This window comes from Syngnathoides biaculeatus, chromosome 23, assembly GCF_019802595.1.
Source record: "Syngnathoides biaculeatus isolate LvHL_M chromosome 23, ASM1980259v1, whole genome shotgun sequence".
NCBI lineage: Eukaryota > Metazoa > Chordata > Actinopteri > Syngnathiformes > Syngnathidae > Syngnathoides > Syngnathoides biaculeatus.
Window position 1 is genome coordinate 9,083,236 of NC_084662.1, and position 20,064 is coordinate 9,103,299.

General features: G+C 43.3%; 2 protein-coding genes across 4 annotated transcripts in view; both read right to left on the reverse strand.

Annotated features, from left to right (window-relative positions):
- Window positions 1-4,701, reverse strand: part of adgb (androglobin) — a 39,754-nt gene extending 35,053 nt beyond the window's left edge. Inside the window, exons 1-7 of one of the 3 annotated variants that reach the window (XM_061812690.1) lie at window positions 4,450-4,701; window positions 4,183-4,307; window positions 3,549-3,690; window positions 3,385-3,477; window positions 2,553-2,624; window positions 2,197-2,376; window positions 338-504 (exon numbers count right to left, since the gene is read on the reverse strand). In XM_061812690.1, the coding sequence (XP_061668674.1) occupies window positions 338-504; window positions 2,197-2,376; window positions 2,553-2,624; window positions 3,385-3,477; window positions 3,549-3,690; window positions 4,183-4,247 (719 nt within the window). In that variant the 5' untranslated portion in view covers window positions 4,248-4,307; window positions 4,450-4,701. The remainder of the gene's footprint in view (window positions 1-337; window positions 505-2,196; window positions 2,377-2,552; window positions 2,625-3,384; window positions 3,478-3,548; window positions 3,691-4,182; window positions 4,308-4,449) is intronic. The other 2 variants (XM_061812689.1, XM_061812688.1) reach the window with 2 other exon arrangements.
- A 398-nt stretch (window positions 4,702-5,099) lies between these two features.
- Window positions 5,100-19,327, reverse strand: rab32a (RAB32a, member RAS oncogene family). The gene is made up of 3 exons (XM_061811853.1): window positions 19,044-19,327; window positions 10,730-11,007; window positions 5,100-6,186 (listed from the first exon to the last, which is right to left on the reverse strand). The coding sequence occupies exons 1-3, from the start codon at window positions 19,255-19,257 to the stop codon at window positions 6,037-6,039; spliced, it is 642 nt and encodes a 213-aa protein (XP_061667837.1). The 5' UTR covers window positions 19,258-19,327; the 3' UTR covers window positions 5,100-6,036.
- Between the last annotated feature and the right edge of the window lie 737 nt (window positions 19,328-20,064).

A 20,064-nucleotide genomic window follows, 5' to 3' on the forward strand; every position in this document is an offset into this window, starting at 1 on the left:
GTAAGTTTTATTTTAACCGGCCCTGTTAGCGTTAGCACTGCGCTAGGGTTCAACTCTTTCTTTGTAAATATCTCGTGTTTGAATCTGGGTCTCAATGTGGGACTTGCGGCTTTTACACAGCTGCGGCGTATGTATGCATCAAATGGTATTTCCTTTACAAACGCACTCGGTGAGGCTTATAACCAGGTGCGCTCTGTAGGCCGGGAATTACGGTAGTTAAGCCTCCTTTGACGTAGAAACTTTGGAACTTTCAGTTGGAACCTGATTAAAAATGCTGGGAAACGAATGACTGCAAATGTTTAAACCTTGCGCAAAATGCCGAAAGAGAGGCACTCACTTTCTGTTGACATTTTCGCAGCGCGGCCTCGTGTTAATAACTTTGATGAGCGCCTTAGCCAACAGCATGGGCCACAGCTCTGACCGACAGCTGGACGCCGGCAGCAGCAGATTGTGGTCTCGGTCGAACGGCATGGAGTCGTCCACGGTTATCTTCCTCCAGCAACCCTGAAGGCACGGAAGAAAGACCGTTTTAGTAGACTCTTCTCCTGGAAACAAAGACTGAGTTTGTTTTAGCACAGCGTGTGGTGTCGGCACCTGTCTGGGGTGGTGTTTTGTGTGAACAACACCACCGCATAGAGGAGGGTAAAAAAAAAAACAAAAAAAAAACAGCGCGCACGGCCATTAATAACCTGTTCACAGCTGCGCCTGTCTCCTACCAGGGAAGTACGTGACACAAGCCCACGTAGCTCTGGTTCTCGTCAACTTCGACCCCGTGGAAGGTGGTAGAATTCGACGCGCAAATGGACAGAACTTAAACAAACTCTGAATGAGCAGCGCATGTGAAAATTCTCCAGCATCCCGGCCGCTGTTATCTGGGGAGGGTTAAGTCCCGGGCAACTGGATTAGGAGTAGTGTGTAACTCGACTTCTCCTCAATCCAGGGGCCCTTGATCCAAAGCTCCCAGATAAGAGGAGTTGTAGGTATTGTGAAAAAGAGTGTGAGAAAAAGAGTGATAGTGTGGATTAAAAAAAAGTTTTTTTTTTTTTTTTTTAAACAAAGAATGAGACGCTTGAGGTGGTAATCATCAATCAATCAGGATTTCATGCGTCAATTCCATTCATTGTGCTGTTCCGGGTGGGGCGGGGCTCGGAAATCACAAAACCCATCGACGTTCACGGCCGCGTTGTCACGGCAACCGCTGACTGCAACCACGTTTCACTTACAGAATTGGTCAAAGATGATACATCCCCGTATTTTAACATTAGTCACATTCATTTACTTTGCTGCATGTCAAGGAGAAATCCATATTTATTGGATCATAGTGAGGCCTTCAGGGTTTCTTTAAAAATTCTTTACCCAGTCCACAGAACAGAAAGATATTTTTCAATCACTGAATGAACTGTGCAGAACAAATGTTACTCCGAACAACAGAACACAAAACAAAGGCAATTACAATTTGCGTTGTGCGTTTTCTGTGTAAGAATGCTCCCGATAGCTAATGCTAACACATAATGGTAAATGCTATTGACGGGCTAATGATTAGCATCGAGTAGTGGTGTTATAACCCTTTAAGCTACTAGAAGCTGGAGTAACATGTAGACAAAAAATATAACAATAGTCAAAGACATATATTCTTTATCCTCTGCGAATATAGTCGAAAATAGTGATTCTTCCTGGTTTGTGTTTGCACAACAGAAGGACCAGTAGCGTGAATTGAATTGAAACATTAAATCATGATGCAAAAACCATCTATTTCCTTTTCATTCTAATCTTTGTAATTACTGTATGTTCTTATAAAGCACAATACTGTTGAGTATTACTTTCCACTTTAAAAATGCATTACAACTCTTTTTGTTTGTTTTGTTGGGGAGGCCAGAACAGATTAATGACAGTTCCATTCATTTCAATAGGGAAAGATGATTTGAAAGACGAAATATACTTTTATCTGAAGGCAACATTGCACAAATTTAGCTTTTAGAGTTGAACAACTGAAATAAATTCAATCTTACCAGAACAATCTTTTGTATTTCGATATTATCTGTTTATTACGTCACTAGTGATCAACGTCAACTATAAAGAAGGTGAAGACCCAGGGCCACTTTCAAGCGGCAGCCTAAAACACTATCACGGAGAGGCACTACCGTAAGTCCGAGACGCGCCGGCTTCCAAAAAGGTTTCCGCGTGACAGACGCTCACCATCCAGAAGATTCGAACCAGGTATTTCCCGTAGCTGTTGAAGAGGGGCACGTGGCCCTTCCCGGCCTTGCACAGCGAGTAGATGTGCTCCCAAGGTTTCCAGCCGTGTTGGTCTGAAGCTTCGGGGTGGTGGAAGACTTTCCAAATGATATAAATCTCACTGATGATCCATCTCATTATCTTGGGCAGAGAAGGAGAGAAAAATATGCAAATGTACAAGCTACATCTGCGGGGACATACCAGTACTTCAACTTCAAAATTGTGACTATTTTTCCCAGCTATGTTCATTTATGCCCATCGCACGTCGCTGCAGCTTTAGTTTGTAAATTTCCCTTAACAAATGAGTGCGTACTAACCTCGCTGCAAAGCAGATGCTGATTAGAGGACACCAGGTCAAAGTTCAGTGTGTTCTCAACAACTGTGGGCACCTAAAATAAACCACATGGGTGCAAATGAGTACATTTGTACAAAACAGAGCCGTGCCGCAATCCCAGGAAACCTTTTTAAAGTCGACACCAATGTGTGTCCTACTTAACGCTTCCCCGGAGGGGGGGGCTTTGCCGGTCTAACCTCACCGTGATACTCCCCAGACTGCCGTACCCTGGATGAACATTCTACTGACACCTTAATAGACTCCAAAGAACGGCTAATTAAATATTAACATTGGCGTTAGCTGATGGCGGGAGAGGTCAGGCGAGGGTCAAGGGTGGCGTGCCGCAGACGACCTCGACGCGTCAGCGCTTCCGTCGATAAGGCGGTCTTCAGAAATGCGAGATGAAGAGAGACGCCGTCGCACGCAAAAACCTGGAGACGGCGGAAAGCGATTGCGATTGGCCTCGGCGCCTCGTCGCAGGGATTTAATTAAACTCTATTGACAGCAGGAGTGAAAAAGGCAGATTGTGATCTGGCAATGACTGATTCAAATGGGGAGGCGGGGGAGGGGGGGGGGAGATAAAGATTTGAAGGCTTCAAGGAATCGTTCAATCCTCCACTGAAGGAAGTGCAACTGAAAAGTGTTGAAATTAAAATATCACTGTGGAACCGCAAAGAACATGTTAGAAGCGATTTGCTTTAATGCAGAGAGTGTGAAGTGTCTGATCGGGGTACGGGAGTCTGGAACATAGACCCTTCAATAAACGGGCTGTTCTGCATTTTACCGATAGAACATTTTTTTTTTTTAATCTTTACCATGTTTACGAGGAACTCTGTAGGACGCTTCCAGTAGTGCACTTTCAAAGATGCCGGCAGGCTAATTTTCCCCTCTGGGTCATCAAAGTACACCTGGAACAGACAAATATAAAATGATTTGTGCGATTTGTGTTGCGCCGAGGTTCAACTCTCTGCTCTTTTACAGTCGAACTGGGAGCCTTGGCATTCTTCGGGTCTTCTGGCACTTTGCCCGAGTCCCATTTCTCCCTGTAGACGTCGCCGTCGGTCCACTCGGGCCACACGTCGTCCAGGGTCTCGGTGGAAGCGGCGGGTACAGAACATACTCTGAAATTAGGGGAGGGCACACGTCAAACTCTCTTCTTAAGACGTTGGCAGCACTTGTAGTTTCGTCTGAGGTGATACCAGCCAATTGCAGAGCACTTGCAGACAAACATAAACACTGATATGGACAATTTAAACCTTCACTGAACCTAATACATATATTTTTAGAAGATTGGAAAAGTAATAGATGCTCAGGAAATACATTCTAACAAAAAACATATGGGTCATAACCCTTTGTTTCCCTCTTGCTTGATTCATAAATGGCATCAATATTCCAATTTCTACATTTCCAAGTCCTCCTAGAGCAAACTTCAAATAGCTATAATAAATATCTGAATCCACACAAGTATACAAACTAAAGGGCTGTGGCACCAGTGTAGAACAATTTTAAGACACATGACAAAGTTTATGAAAAGGCTTTCGAAATGTGTAAGAAGCTGCTAACACGCTGACTTTATGGTTCATGTTAAATAGCAAGTAGGAAGCCAAACTCACTCTGCCTGCACGTCGGATATTTTGCTGGAAGTCGACTCCTTTTTCTTGAACTGGGCTTTTGACATTTGTGCGTCATGGAAAATCTCACCGTGGCAATATTAGATCTTGAAAGTCACCCCTCCGCCCTGCAAAGGTGTGTTTAAACACCGTTAGCCGTCAAATTAAACCGCACCATCTTCCCAATTAGCACATTAATGGCGAATTCTGCGCGGTACGTCCAACAAGCGTTCGAGTAATCATAGAAGTATTAATCTTTTAAGTGGTTACCCGGCGACAGGTGCCTACTTTATCCTTTTTCTGGTGTCGCACTGAAATGTTTAGTGTGTTGCCATGATAACGTAGTTGCAGTCTTGAGTTGTTCCGTCTCTGGTTGCTAAGCGGAAGTCGGTCAGCTTTTTCTTTCCTTCCATCATGACCACGACAAACAAAAACGTCGACGTTGCGTTCGGATTTGTTCACTCATTCCTTACTCCTTAAAATATTATATTTTGATTTGGTGGATTCCCTCATTAAACTCATTGTTTACGTTAAGTCAGCTGTTTATTACGTCACTAGTGATCAACGTCAACTAGCGGAACTTCCTTCCGAAATATTTAACAAATTTTAAGTTACATTGTTTTAAAATGATTGATTAATCACAAGAAAGGAAAAATATGTTGAATGAGTAATTTCAAACATCTTAAATGAGCTGATGCATTTTTCATCATTGTGTAAGGTAAATACAAATAATAATAATTCTAATATACGCTCAATCAAAAATGGTATTTTATATTCAACCTAACCGAGCAAAGGATGAAATTGCATATGTAAATAGAACTATTAATAACAAACGAGTACCGCCACTGTCAACACTATTACTGTGCGTAAATATCAGCAACGCTGTTGTATTGTTAGACAATTCACACCAAAACCCAACGCACAAGATAAATACAATTTAATCTAGACAGCACGAGAACATGCAATCAATGTACAGCAGTTAAAATATTTATTCTCTTCACAATATTTTCACATTTAAACCTAACAAGGAGAGTATTTTTTTTTTAATCTCAGGCATTAAATAATGCATGAGTGTGACACATTTTTTAAGACGGACCAAAAATCAGCTACATCCTTAGCTTCGCTCCAACCTTAAAATAAAAATAGAGTGCTTAAAGTGTTCAAAATTATGTGTATTACAGAAATGTTTTTACATCTGTATTTCCTCAAATAGCAGTCAGGGAGAGACATTTATTTGAGGAAGTACAGCAAAATATGTCAGAACTGCTGCATGTATCACTTTTACAGCTATAAAAACAAAACAATAACAATGTTAATACGTAACTGTGTGACGCAGGAGTCAAATTGAATATAGAGCAACAAATGAGAGCGCTTTAAAATACCTTTTAAAAAAAAAGGGTCGGGCAGCTTTACAGCAAACAGGGTGGAAAACACTCAAAGGTGTCTGATACACACAAACACAAAAAAAAAGCACTCTGCAAGTTCTCCAACTCAATCGTTGTCATCATAAAAATGGAAAAATAAGCCCCAGCCCTTGTCGTCAGATAAAGTCCAGGGCCGACGAGCCAGCTTCAAGTATTTAGGGGCTGCGGTTAATTGTTAGTGGCGAGGAAAAGAGTCGAGAAAACAGATACGGAGCGTTTTGAGGGTGATGGACAGAGACTGAAGCTATTTTGGAGGCCATCAAGATAACATTTTGCTCGAGGGAAAGATACTATTTAAGAATTTAAAAAAGATAAAACTGCAGGTCAAACAAGCCTCAGTCCTCCTGGAGCTTTCACGAAACATTTTCCCACTCGGGCTTGCACTTAAAAGGGGCGTGTGCGCGCGAGACTGTTAGTGTGCACGTATTGAGCGTTAGCAGCAGCCCGGCTTGCTCTCCGCCGCCACGGTGTCCTGGTCCAGTTTGATGCGGTCTCCGTTGCTCTCCTCGTGCGGCAAGCCCTTGTCGTTGGCCAAGATGTTCTCCACCAGGAATTTGGCCGCCTTGTCCACATTGACGTTGTCCTGCGGGAGGAGCGCAGGGTAAAAAGAGGCTATTAGTTGTTTATTGCCACTCCCAGATGAAGTTGAGTGTCACACTAATCCGAAAACAGAAATACAGAAGGAAGCGTGAAGTGCACGTTGTGTATTTCAATCTACAATTTCTTGTAGAAAACTTAATGCTAACAAAAATGCAAAATGCCATTGACATGCTAACTGGTCGCATCATTAGTCGCAGTCTTAAAACAATGGATATTTGAACACAAAGGGTTCAGCAACACATTTAGACAGATAATATGACAATTTTATTTTATTCCCTCTGCAAAAAAATGACAAATTTCACTCAAACTTAGTCACTTAGTAGTTTTACAAAAGTCTATTTTTCCTCATTTGTGTAACCATGAGTGTATTATACCGCCTCCCGGTGGCCATGCCTGGCACACCAGATGGACCAGCACAATGAATTGAATTGGAGCACTAAATTATCCATCCATTTTCTTGGCCTCTTATCCTCACGAGGGTCGCAGGGAGCGTTGAAGCCCATCCCAGCTGTCAACGGACAAAAAGGGGGGTACACCAACAACTGGTAGCCAGCCAATCGCACGGCACATAGAGCAAAACCACCAATCACACTCACAATCACACCTAGGGGCAATTTTAGAGTGTCCAATTTATGTTTTTGGGGATGTGGGAGGAAACCCACGCAGGCACGGGAAGAAGATGCAAACTCCACACAGGCTGGTCCGGGATTGAACCCGGGATCTCAGAACTGTGAGGCCAACGTTTTACCAGCTGCACAAAATGTTTAATTCTTGATATTCACTTTAATTTAGTGATTCTGTTTTTACAAGTTACAATACTATTGTGGATGAGAGATTGATGGATGGATGTTTTCAACTTCTCAAAAAACACTGGTGGACCGGAACAGATGATTCCAAACTGACGAGGTTGGAAAATACCAACTTTTAGTGTGTAGTGTGAAAACGTTGACTGATATTTGTCAAAATCGCATTAAGACTGTGCCGTCTCACGGCGACAAATTTGAACAATTTATGAGATGCCAAGGAAGCCCTCTCGCAAGCCAGACAGCAGAATTGCTCTGTTAGTCCAGCGCCCGTCTTTCTATGAAGTCTTGCGGTCAGGCAACAGCTGGCAAATGATTTTCACAGGCAGCTCGAGGGCAGCTAAGACAACAGACATTCTTTTCTTACTTTTTGTCACACACCGTAGATTGAAGAGATAATGAATATTAATGTCCTTCCCCCCCCCACCCTTCTCTGCACCGTGCAGCTCCAAAATATGGATAGCGTTTAAAAAGACGAGTCAATCAATGTTTATGAATGAAAACTTGTGACTCGGGTTGTCCGATCTGCTGTTCGAAGGCTCACGGTCACGATCAATGTGAGGCATGTGACTGCAGTCACACGATCGATTTTTTTTTTCTTTTTGCACGGGAGAAGTCGAACAACCTCCTGACCGGAGCGGCCCGCTCACTTCCCCTCGTGACAAGCGGCGGACCGACGTAGCGCTGTTCCAACGGGGGCGATCGGCTGCCGCGTCACGCACGAAGACGAGCGGGCACGTCACACCCACGCGCCGCCGTTCACATGACGGCGAGAGGAGGGTGTGTGCGCGCGTAAACGAGATAAGGAAGTGGCGTGACGCTGAGCCAAGCGAGAATGCGTTACATATAAAATTATTTCATCTGGAGTACTGCAAGGAGGCTTCTTTTGCAAGTTTGTATAAATTGTTAGGGTTTCTTCAGCAATATTTTTTGTTTATGAAATTGCATGAAGTCATGGTCATTTCGTGAATGTTGGAACTATTAATTTTTTGTCCAACCCGATTCCAGCTTCTGCTGTATTAGTTACGATGCCCATGTCACTCAAATTAGTATGACTGTTTCTCTTTTTATCAAATTTCAAATTCATCATCCCATGATCAGCAAACTTATCGTTGATGATTTCCGCATTTTTTTACCCTCCTTTGATTGGTTCATCAATCAGTCAAATTTGACCCTCATTAAAAAAATATAGATATTGCACATTACTACATTTGATAAGCCTCTCTGAGGAGCACGGTGTATTTTTATTAATTAATTTTATTAAATGTATTTTTTCCTTATTTATTGATTATTTATTATATTTATTTAAATGTCGAGGCGGCACGGTTGTTCAGCTGGTAAACGATGGCCTCACAGTTCTGAGGACCTGGGTTCGATTTCAAACCCCGCCTGTGTGGAGTTTGCATGTTCTCCCCGTCGTCCCTGTGTGGGTTTTCTCCGGGTGGGCACTCCGGTTTCCTCCCACACCCCAAAATACATGCAACATTAATTGGACGCTCTAAATTGCCCCAAGGTGTGATTGTGAGTGCGGCTGTTTGTCTCCATGTGCCCTGCGATTGGCTGGCGACCAGTTCAGGGTGTACCCCGCCTCCTGCCCGTTGACAGCTGGGACAGGTTCCAGCACTCCTTGCGACCCTTGTGAGGATAAGCGGCAAAGAAAATGGATGGATGGAATAAATGTCGATTTTGAACCGCTGCAGAGCCACAGAGAGCATGATGAGAACGGCACTCGGTAGAGCGCAGAATACTTCCGAGGCCAACAAAAGGGGAGAAAAAAACATTACACAACGTCATATGTTTGTAGTTACTTGTGGAAAAAACAGAGAATAAAAGGCTTCTATGTGAGAGGGAAAATATTCCAACGGATAGTAGAGGCGAGACTTTTTTCTTTTTAAAAGGGGGGGGGGGGAGAAAAAGTTAGATACACCGCAACACAATTATCTCTCAGATGACCTCTAACCCTGTTAGCTGTGCAGAGCGCATCCTCAAATCGCCGTCATGTGATACCGCGACAAAGCAGGCTCCACACATCTTGGGAGTAGTTTGAAAGCATCTGCGTTGAACAATACGCACGGCAGGTTTCGCAAACCAGCGCGACACAGAAAAAGGAGAAGCGGGCTCGGCTCGCCCGGTGGGAGGACTTAACAGTTGTCGCCCGTGAGGGGAAGTGCGCACGTCAGTGCAAAGACTACAACGCGCGTTGGCCGAAAACGTTCGGGCCTCATGACGAGATACACAGAGCGGGCCGGGGGGTGGAATGTCACGGGACACGTGCTTGTGGCATCTGCAGGAAGTGACGGTGGGAGGAAAGGAAGGGAACCAGCAGTGCTAAGCCAAGCGTGTCTTTATCCAAATGACGTAATGATACTGAGACATAGAAGGCGCTCCCAGAAACTTTTACAACGTAGTCCGATATGTACAAAGTGGGGTGACTTATAAGTTTTCATTATTTTGGTGACTGAGATCATTCTATCAATATAAAGCTCGTGCACCTACGTCACGAAAATGACGTTGTATCACACGATGCCAAGAGTCTTGTCCGATACAGTTAGACATTTAGAAGGTGAAAATAAACGAAGGTACGTTGAAAAATTAGAGAAACTCGGCATAGAGGACCCGTTTTTAATGCCAAAGTCGATGTTTTCGCCGAGAAGAAATTGGACAACTGGATCTACACGCGTATCTCGTAAGTAAGTCGTCGAGATTTACATGGAAAAGTTTGAAAGCGTATAAAAGTCTGGACGCAGGCAAAATACTTAGTTCCTGGATCTGTTCTCATCAGGAATAAATCCCAAACAGTGACGGGTTGACGGCTCGTGAACGGGGAAGTGTGCTCGGTGACACGTTAACCATTGCCGGAATCCATCAATCTTTTCAGCTAGTATTCAATACAAATACCAATATTTAATTAAATGACCCCTGGTTTTACACAAACTCTCATTCATTAACGATGACTGGGGGGGGGGGGGTGTCTCCACGGAAGCGATTGTGGCCACACTTAACCTCCGTAAACCTCTGCGACAGAAATTGTTTTTTTTTTTAGTACGCATTGTTCTCAAATGAGCCAATTTGGCATTGTAAATATTTCTCGGTAATGTGAGATTGAGAATAATAATTCCTACCTGAAATGGAGCGATCGCTACGCAGGCGTGTGCATATTTTGGTTGGGCACCATCCATAATGTTTAATTGCCAAAATCCATCGATATTTTCTGGTATTTTCATCTGGTATTCCATAGAATGATATTTTTGAACATCCGACTAATCTGTTTTGACAACCAACAGCACAACAACTCTCGGGGGATTTGAAAAATCTGCTCCGGTTCAACGGCTCCCACAGTGGAGAGCAGCTTGGTTTGCCGGGCAAACCTAGCAGTGATGTCACGTCCACGAGCTCTATAGCAACATTAAGTTAATTTTTCCCATTAAAATTAAACGAAATGCCACTAATCCATTCCAGCAGCCTAACAAGTGCATAATTTTTTATACTGTACTATAAAAGCATCATAGAGCGCAACAAAAGAGTACATTATTTATGCTAGGCGCCGTTTCCGTAGCACGATGGGGCAAAGGCTGTCCTGCCGCCGTTAGCAGAGAAACGAGAAGAGGACGTTTTCAAATCGTGAATTTGACTTCCAAGTTCCACCGTGCGTTATCTGGGGCCCCCGACTTAAACACCCCAAACGGAGTTCTATGTATGCCGCGTGCCGTTGCGACGTCTCACCTTAGCGGATGTCTCGAACCAGCCCAGGAAGCCCATTTCCTTGCAGAAGTTGTCCATGAGCGTCATGTTGTTGTAGCCCTCATTGTTCTGGTCGCACTTGTTGGCCAGTAGCACCGAGGGGATGGGACTTCCGTTGGCCAGCTTCACCTTGCTGTCCAGGTCGTGCTTCCACTTGGACACGGCCTCAAAGGTGGACCCCCTGGTCACGTCGAACACCACGAAGGCCCCCACCGCTTCCTTGTAGTACACCCGCGTCATGTTCCCGAAGCGTTCCTGACCTACAGCGCGGGGCAGAACTCCATTATTAGGCTTCAAAAACTCAACAATTTCACTCCCTCAGCCCCCAAAAAAAAAAAACAAAAAAAAAAAAACATGACCCACTTTGCCGAATATGCCAGGGGCCTAATCCGCGTGGAGAAGTAATCTGCCGTCATATTAAGCCTTTTCTCTCCATATAGGCTGTCTGTGAGAACATCGAAGGCGATCCTGCACAACGGAATTAGCACCAGACAACGGGGTGGCTCAGAGGGCCACTGCTAAAATGTTGAACGACAGACTTTTCGATGCACGAAGAGCCTCGGATCTCGACCACAATCCGTTCTTGAAGGCGGTTCAAAAACCGAATCAACCGCCGCGCGAGTTGTGTTATTTCCCGTTTTTTTTCCGTGGGTTCGTTCGAATCGCCAATTATAAAGCGCGTCGTGTGCGGGTCAGCTCGTCGGGCCGCGGGCGTTATGTGATTTCCGGGTTTCTTTCGGGGGTTCGTTCTAATTGACAATGACAATGCGCGTCGTGGGTGGTTAGTTGGTCAGGCCGCACGCGTTATGTTATTTCCGGGTTTTGTTTGTGGCGTTCGAGTACCGACTTTTGTTTGAAAACAGAAGCACAAAAATCTCAAATTTTTCATTCGAAAACCGATCTGTTCAAAAACCGAATAAACCGCCGCGCGAGTTCTGTTATTTCTGTTTTTTTTTTCCAGGGGTTAGTTCGAATTGACAATAACAAAGCGCGTCGTGGGTCAGCTGGTCTGGCCGCGCACGTTCAGTTATTTCCGGGTTTTGTTTGTGGCGTTCGAGTACTGATTTTCTTATGAAAACAGAAGCACAAAAATCTCAAATTTTTCCTTTCGAAAACCAATTTGTTCGGAAACCGAATCGACCTCCGCGCAAGTTATGTTATTTCAATGTTTTTTTTTCCGGGGGTTCGTTCGGATTGACAATAACAAAGCGCGTTGTAGGTGGGTCTGCTGGTCGGGCCGCGCGAAATATGTTATTTCCGGGTTTTGTCGGGGTGTTCGAGTACCGATTTTCGTCCGAAAACAGAAGAAAAAAAAATCTCAAAATTTTCGTTTGAAAACGGGTACGTTGGAGAACCGCGCCTGTACTGTAATAATTTTTAAAAGAATAAAAAAATGAAACGGAAAATCTACTGGTCGCGCATCTGCAAGTATGTGGAGGGGGGATAACTCAAATTTTAGGCTAAAAATGCCACCATCACCCAAACATGAAAAATATTGAGGAAAAAAATGGGAAAAAAAGTTAATTGGATTTACAAAAAAGGTGAAATATGGGTCTGCTGTGCAAATAAATTGAGTCAATGAATGTTTTTGTGCGTGTTAACAACCGTCGGAGAGGTCTGTGCAATACTGTGTCATTCTTCTGCTAATTTAATTTAGCTGCTGTTTGACGGTGCCCCACGTACCGCACAGATGTTCTATGATCCAGCTCAATCCCCCCCCCCCCCCGAAAAGCAGTTTTAACAATAACTTCTAATGGCACACATTGCTGTGTTGTGTCACCGACTCGCGTATCAACTTTCCACTCCCGCGCCGATCCGACACGCCGCTTCGTGGATTCCGCGGTGTGACGCAGAGCAGGGTGTTTGGGAGTGAATCCGCTGCGGGGGCCCAAAAGGCCTGATGCTAATTGCTCATAATTGGTAGGCTAATTTTAGCGCAGGCAACCCCAGGTGAATGCACAGGAGACACGACACAGTGCGGATAGATTCCATTTGCAGATCTCCGGCAGCAAACGGACAAAAACGACTGCAATAGAAGCAAAAGTATGCGAGGCCTCAAAATACCATATTATGCCATCAGATTGATGGCATACGCAGGCATGAAACTCAGAAAATAGCATCTCTTTTCATTGCCGCCGTGACCTCAAATCACCTAATTTAGTTATCATATCAGAGGACCAGCCGGGACAACTCGCGAGTTTTGATAGGATTAGCGTCAGTGCATGACCATTCCGAACTTTGACTTTTATGAACGTTTATGAAAACTTCACAACGGAAATGAGATTTGCGCAATTGTCACAGGATATTGTATTAATTTCTTCCCATCAGTTTCTTATCAGTGATTTTGTCGTGTTTCCCTTTGCTGCACAACTTTTAGTTGCCGATATGGATATTCGTTTTTTTTGTTTTTTTTTTAAACCAATCAGAAGTCCCCCTTTTTGTTACCGTTTTACAGCGAATTTCAAAACATCTGCTGTGACCTGCAAACATTAATACTGGTAATAATCATCTGTATTTTATATATTTTTGTCATGTTATTAGATAAGTATTGATTCTGAACTACGCCAGATAATTTATGTAGCTCCATTACATGCTTTTAAATTGGGGTTTTGTGTAGTATTGGTGTTTTTTTTTTATAATTGCGAGGTGATCATGCAAGGCCCACATGCCAAAATGCATGGCCCGCCGCCGCTGGAACAAGAGAAACATTTTTTTAATTTTGCAACCGCGACGGACCCCTGCTTTGATTTTGTGACACACGCCGTCATTAACGCTCGATCGATAATCGGAGCGAGCCAGTCGGCCGGTCAGAGCGTCCTCCTCCAGGGAATGTCTCCGAAGACTCGCATCGAGCGATTCTATCGACGCGCTGGTGCGCACGCACGAGCGCTAGCCGTTCATGCTAATGACTTACGCCGGGGTATTGACGCAGGACACAAGTCTCAAATGTTAAATCACGGCGACGTCCGGCACGCATGACCTCTTGTACTTACATGATGATTTATTGAAAGGATAAAATGTAGGGATGACGTTTAAACGTGTGCAGCTGTAGCTGTTTAGTTACAAAGCTATCAACATTATCTAGCGATCCACTTAGTTAGCTAGTAAGCAGAACGATTTAGCTAGTTCAATTTGATTTGATTTAGAGTTACTTAGCTAGTAGCCGTCTGGTCAACATAAGGATAACATTTAAAATGTGAATCTAATCTTTTGCTAATGTTCATACCAACGTTATTGTTCAAAGTAGTGCTAGTATCTATTGTAACGTAATTTGATTTGATTTAAGGAGTTATTTTGCTAGTAGCCGTCTGGTCAACATAAGGACACAATATTTCAATCAGATAACCCATGTCGGAGGTCTTCGCTTCACCGAATGCCAATTCTATTTTTTTTTTTTTTACAAAACCGACGCATTGTTCCAACGAATAAATGAGCTAACGAGTGTCATATGCCGATAACCCAATTAGCATATGAATGGGCTAAAGACAGCGTGAGCCTGCGCGCGCACTGTACAAACTCGCACATGCGCTACATTCGACTACAAACGACGCAGCTGGTCACATCTCGCCGAGATCATTAATACTAACGGGGGAGCGCCGCGTTATTTTATTTTATTTTTTTTACGCGTGGGAGGAAGCGAGACGATGTCATGATTATCCATAGATGCTTGATGCTGGTGCGCGTTGCCATTGTGTGGGTGTGTGCGTCGCCATGGAAACTGTCAAGCCAGACACAGTGGTATAAGTAACAGCGGCAACGGCGTCTTTTGTCGTAGTAGTAGTAATAGTAGAAGACCACCCCTCGTATTGCTGTGCACAGTATAGTCCGGTGACGGGGAGTGCATTTGGGACGCGGGTCGTCGCACAGGACCCCGACCCTGATCCTTGTGCTCCCGTGAATCTGCGGTTTCTTCTCCAAGTTTCTTCTTTCCTCCCCAAATGGTCTTATGAGTTTTTCCCTTGCCTGAATGCAGGAGTTTGTATCAGGGGGACGCTATCCGTCTTTGTCAAAAGAGGGCCTGTGAAACCCTTTGAGACTCTTTATCCCATCTCCAGCGCTTCTGAGAGTTTAGTCCAGCAGAGGAGGCCTTGCTGGCCATGACTAGTCACTGCTATAATAATCACGTAATAAAGATTGCAGTCACGGAGGTAGTTATGGGCACATGATTGCCATGTGAGCTCAGCGCAGATTAGCAGAGCCCTGGGCCGCGGCCCGCTAACAGCTAACGCGCTCTCGTTCCACACTTACCTTCGGCTGACCTGACAAAACGCGAGGAATTCCGGTGATAAGGCTCACGTGTACGCGCGTCACACTTAAGAGGAGATGAAGGGCAAACTGAGGACAAGGGACCGGATTTTAGGCTACAATACGCAGCGATTTGGTCCCAAAATAACGCAGCTTCTAAATAATCCATGCTTGTCAGTCGTCATTGCCATGGCAACCCTGGATCGCCTACTTCAGTGCTCAGTCTTGCATATGGGTGAACCAGCCTAGACGCCTCTAATGTCGCGGTAACCCTAGCCTCTGTGCCAATGTTCCAGGTCAGCTGTTTTGATGCCATCTTTCAAACTAGTATCATACATTGTTCATAGTTGTGTTAGCCTAGTCGTGTCCACATTAACTTTAAAGTTGTGTTGGCACAGATGGAAAGTCAGCACTAGTATCCATGGTAAGGTTAGCGTTTAGAGTTGAAGTAGCGCTATCGTGTTCGTCTGAATTTTATTGTTCATAGTTAGGGCAGCCAATGCTATTGCTAATGTGTTTCTCATGCTAATATTCACGACAATGGTCATGTTAATCTAATCTTTTGCTAATGTTCACACCAAGGTTATTGGTCAAAGTCGAAGTAGCGCTAATATCTATTACAACGTTATTAAGCGCCAACTATTGCTTGTGTCAACAGTCAACGCCTAGAGTTGTTAGTTCTCGTGTTCAAAGTCATGTTATGATGTTTCTACTGAAGTCGTGTCCTTGCTAACTGCTGTTCACACTAATTTTAGCACTAGTTTCAGAGGTAACATCGGTCTTCAGAGCTACGTAAGTGTTAGCATGTGCGTTAAAAACACTTTTCTATTATGTGTGCTTAGACAACCTTTTGTCACAACAGAATAAAAAAAAAGGGCATGAATGGAAACATTTCCCAGCTTTACTTTGCGATGGCGACGATAAGGTATGACGCGTTTATTTTAGCGGCGTGTGGCATTTTGTCTTCTCTGACGTAGCAAATTGCAATGCTGCGCAAGTATCCATTAATGGTGAAAGGGAGCTTGACATTTGGCGGCTTCGGGCTGATTACTATCATTCCTGTCGACGCGTGATGACCATTAACGCAGACAATGAACACGGCTGTTAATGCCTCCGCTCTTTAAATAGCCTACTGACGGGACTAAATGGTCGGTGAGTAAATTTACACTTTGTACTCCTTTACACCACCTTTACGCTTATTTTAGCCTCACTGTCTCCTGCAGAAAGTACATCGTTGGAGAATGTACGTAGTTTGCGCACTATTAGGCGCACCGAAAAGCCTTTAATTTTCTCAAAAGTTGACAGTGCGCCTTATAATCAGATGCGCCTTATATATGGATCGATATTAAGCTTTTAATGCAGCTCCATCTAATGGATCCATAACGTAACCCCAGCCTCTAAATTTAGTGTCTATTCTGTGTGCCTTATAATGCGGTGCGCCTGAAATATGAAAAATGTTTTGAAATAGGCCATCCATTGGAGGTGCCCCTTATAGTGCGGAAAATGCAGTAGTCCTTTATAAAGTTTGAGAACTCGACTGTACAAGTTTGGATTCTGGAGTTGGCAAAATGAAGGTGGGGGGGGGGAGCATTTGTGTTTGTCTGTTTATTTAGTTTCCAAGCTACTTCCGAGCTCACAGAAGGAACAGCATGAGACATATTATTCCATACCGACTATAAGGTAATAGTTATTATTGTTTGTCCCAGACATGTACTAGTTAGCAGGCTACTTTAATGCAGAAAACATCAAGATTCTACTGAGTGGACTCAACCATCTTCCTTCCTCAAGCACCCTTATAAGTTTTGTAAGAATCAGCTATGTAGCTCTGAGTCATCTTGCAGCTAACAAACAAATCGGAACAATACTTTGCACTCTCCACTCGCCGAAGTTTCTGTTCCACATTCCTAGAGATCAGTTGTTGTTATCATGGTCTCTCCCACTCAGTTCACTCAGAATACACATAGCTTAAAAAATGTTCCAGACTAGTGACCAAAAGACAAATATAAAATCACCCTTTCTGTTCCGTCGCGGGATGACACGATACACGGCTATACGCTACAATCTTCACCGTATATGTCAAAACATAACATTTGAGTCGGGGGGCTGGGTCAGAACTGACTTAATTGGAGTCAGGAAAAAACATTACGTTATTGTTCATATTATGTTCCATCAAGTGCGCGTTAGCACATGAATTTAGCATTGTCCTCGCCCGTCTGCTTGTTACACCCAACAGACGCAAGTAGCCCCCTACTTGGTTTAACCCGGCCCAGCAGAAGGTTAGCATATTAGTTGCCATGGTGATGGGTTGCAGTGCAAAATGGACTGCAAATATGTGCAAATAAAAACAATCGACTGCGAGGAAAAGAAATGAAAAGTTGACCAAATAACTCTCGGACAGCTCACAAAATCGATATCGCGCCGTGTCAGACACTATTCCGTAAGGTATTTAGCGGGTCATAAACAGAAACGCATGACTCATAATCACGTCAAGTATATCAAATTGATTGACTGGCTGGTTGATTCAAAACAAAGGCGCGCCTCCTGAAAGGGGACCGACCAGATTTGGCGCTCGCATGCTTGACTTTGGAATATTTGAGTCAGGAGATTTCTTTCGCCAGCCAGCAGATAAAAATTAATGTATATGTCTGTGTGTGTGTGCAAGTCAACTTCTCGGGTATCACGATCCAGTGTTTACATCGTGTGTGTTTGAGAATCAAACAGTCTGTATTTGAGCAGGGCGGGCTTTTATTTATCAGTCTGTCTCCGACAAACGACTGCAGAGGTTAACCGTGTATTTTGATTATGTCATTAAATGTTACCCCAAACATGTGCAATTTGGTTTGCATTTTGTCTGACATTTTATTTCATGTAAACCACACCATTTGCTTAAAACCAAGGTAACTGTTGAACCATGGTTTTTGTTTTTTTTTTTTTTTTTTTTTCAGGCGGGGATAAGGTCATAAAATGTTTAACATGCAGGCCCGATTGATCAACTCAATCATGTGTGACATGGGAATTTATCAACTATCACTTAATTGGTCAAAAAAATATTATTGAAGACAAAAAATGTATCTTTGTTCATCCATCTTTGCTCGTGACCTAAAGTGAATTCTAATGCGTCACACTTTCGTTTCTAACCTAAAATATTTGACTTGGCTCAATAAAGTCTGGCAAACGTTTCTTCCTTTTAGACTTATTATTTTTTTTGTCCAATCCGATGTCTTTCAATCCTCACGTGCTGCCAAGGTGGCCTTCGCAGCATATTTGCAGTTCACTATTTACTTTTTTTTTTCTTTCTGCAGAGGTTGAAACACGATGGTAACAGTCATTGGCACCAAGGAAGTATGCCGAAAATGATGCAGGGGGAGGAACTGAGTTTAGCTTGGGTTGAGATTGCAATGGGATTTTCTTTGAAAACTCAAAATTTCAAATGCATCCTCACAGGGCCAGCAAGCTGGTGTTTGATGACATCAGCATTTTTCCCCACTTCTTGATTGGTTGGCTAGAGCCAATTAAAACTATGATAACATTTTCGAATACATCTACGCACATTAATATATTTCAGAGTTTGTCATCTCTAGTGTGTATGATTTTTGTTTGTATCATGTTTTTCAATAAATATTGACCAGCACAGACACGCATTTTTTATTTTTGCATCATAACTTTGGTTTTTATGATGCTTTTACATATCTGTTGTGCATGTAGCTGATGAAAACTAGCATTTCGGCTAACCTGGGTGCATTTACATTTATAGAATCATATGTATGACCAATAATTATTCGAAGGAATAGAAGCTAATAGTTTTTTTATTAAATGTGCTTCAGGCCCCATGACGGTGGGCCACTTCTTGCGGCCGAGTGGATAACAATAATAATAATAATAACAACAACAACAACGTGACCCACATTCCTCTAGACAATGATGAGCTGCCATCGAGTGGGGAAGTTGGCTGGAGTTTTGAACACACACCAAACTTGTCTTTTCCTCTATTTTAAAAAAAAAAAAAAAAAAAAAAAAAAAAGATATGTATCACATATCATGTGTATGTTACCTGCGATGTCCCATAGCTGCAGGCGGACGAGCGTCTTGCTGTCCCAGTTGAGGACTTTGAGGGCGAAGTCGACGCCGATGGTGGCCCGGTAGTGCTGCGAGAAGAGCTGGTGCACGTAGCGCTTGATGATGCTCGTCTTCCCCACGCCGAGCTCCCCGATCACCAGCACCTTGAACAAGTACTCCTTGCACTCCGACACCGAACCGCCGGCCATGCTCGCCAACAAAACGACCACGGAGCTGTACGAAACTTTTCGTCTTTTTTTTTTTTTTTTTTTTTTTATGCAAGTGCTGTCATGAGTTCTTCCTCGCGCACCAGAGGAAAAAAAAAAAAAAAAAAAAGGGAGGGGATGAAAAAGTGGGTTGTAACGGACCGGCCTGGTCCACAACGCAGAAAAATCACTTTTTGTTCCGCCTCCTCGTGCAAAAAGCAGTCACATGACCCGGAAGTTTTTTCCCCTCGCACAAAACTTTTGTTTTCCTTTTTCTGCAAACAGACGCAGGCGGGACACATCATTAGGTACACCCGATACAATAAGATCTGCCTTTACAAAACACAGCACTGGTTAATTTGGAATTATTAGAGACAATTATGTTTGATGAGGGTTATTTCTAATATTTTGGGCCTACATGAGGTCACCGAAATAATTGGAAACTGTGCTAGTCCGAGATACTCCCTGCTAAAAAAAAAAAAAAAAAAAAAAAAAAATTCTATAGAACATTTCCAAAGAATTTCTAAAGAACTATAGAACTTTAGGACACAAATCCTGTAGAATTTCTATAGAAATTCTATAGAAAATCACAGCCAAAGTTCTATAGAACAAGTTGTTCTGTGCAAATTCTGTAGAATTCTATAGAATTTCTACAGAAATTTTTTAGCAGGGCTTCACCTGCTTGACTCTGCAATGTACTTAAGTACAAAAAGTAAATAAAATGATCTTCACTGTCAATTACACATTTTGATAATTTGGCACAATTTTTTGTTAGCTATCATCGGATTAGGCCTTTGTCAAAAAAAATGC

What these genes read in the sequence shown, in the direction of transcription:
- rab32a (XM_061811853.1), bottom strand. Translation starts at nt 19,257, where the DNA reads ATGGCCGGCGGTTCGGTGTCGGAGTGCAAGGAGTACTTGTTCAAGGTG. An exon ending in GCAGCTATGGGACATCGCAG is followed by an intron (nt 11,008 to 19,043) that starts GTAACATACACA and finishes CCCGCGCTGTAG; the next exon opens with GTCAGGAACGCTTCGGGAAC. An exon ending in GGTTCGAGACATCCGCTAAG is followed by an intron (nt 6,187 to 10,729) that starts GTGAGACGTCGC and finishes CTCCTCCCGCAG; the next exon opens with GACAACGTCAATGTGGACAA.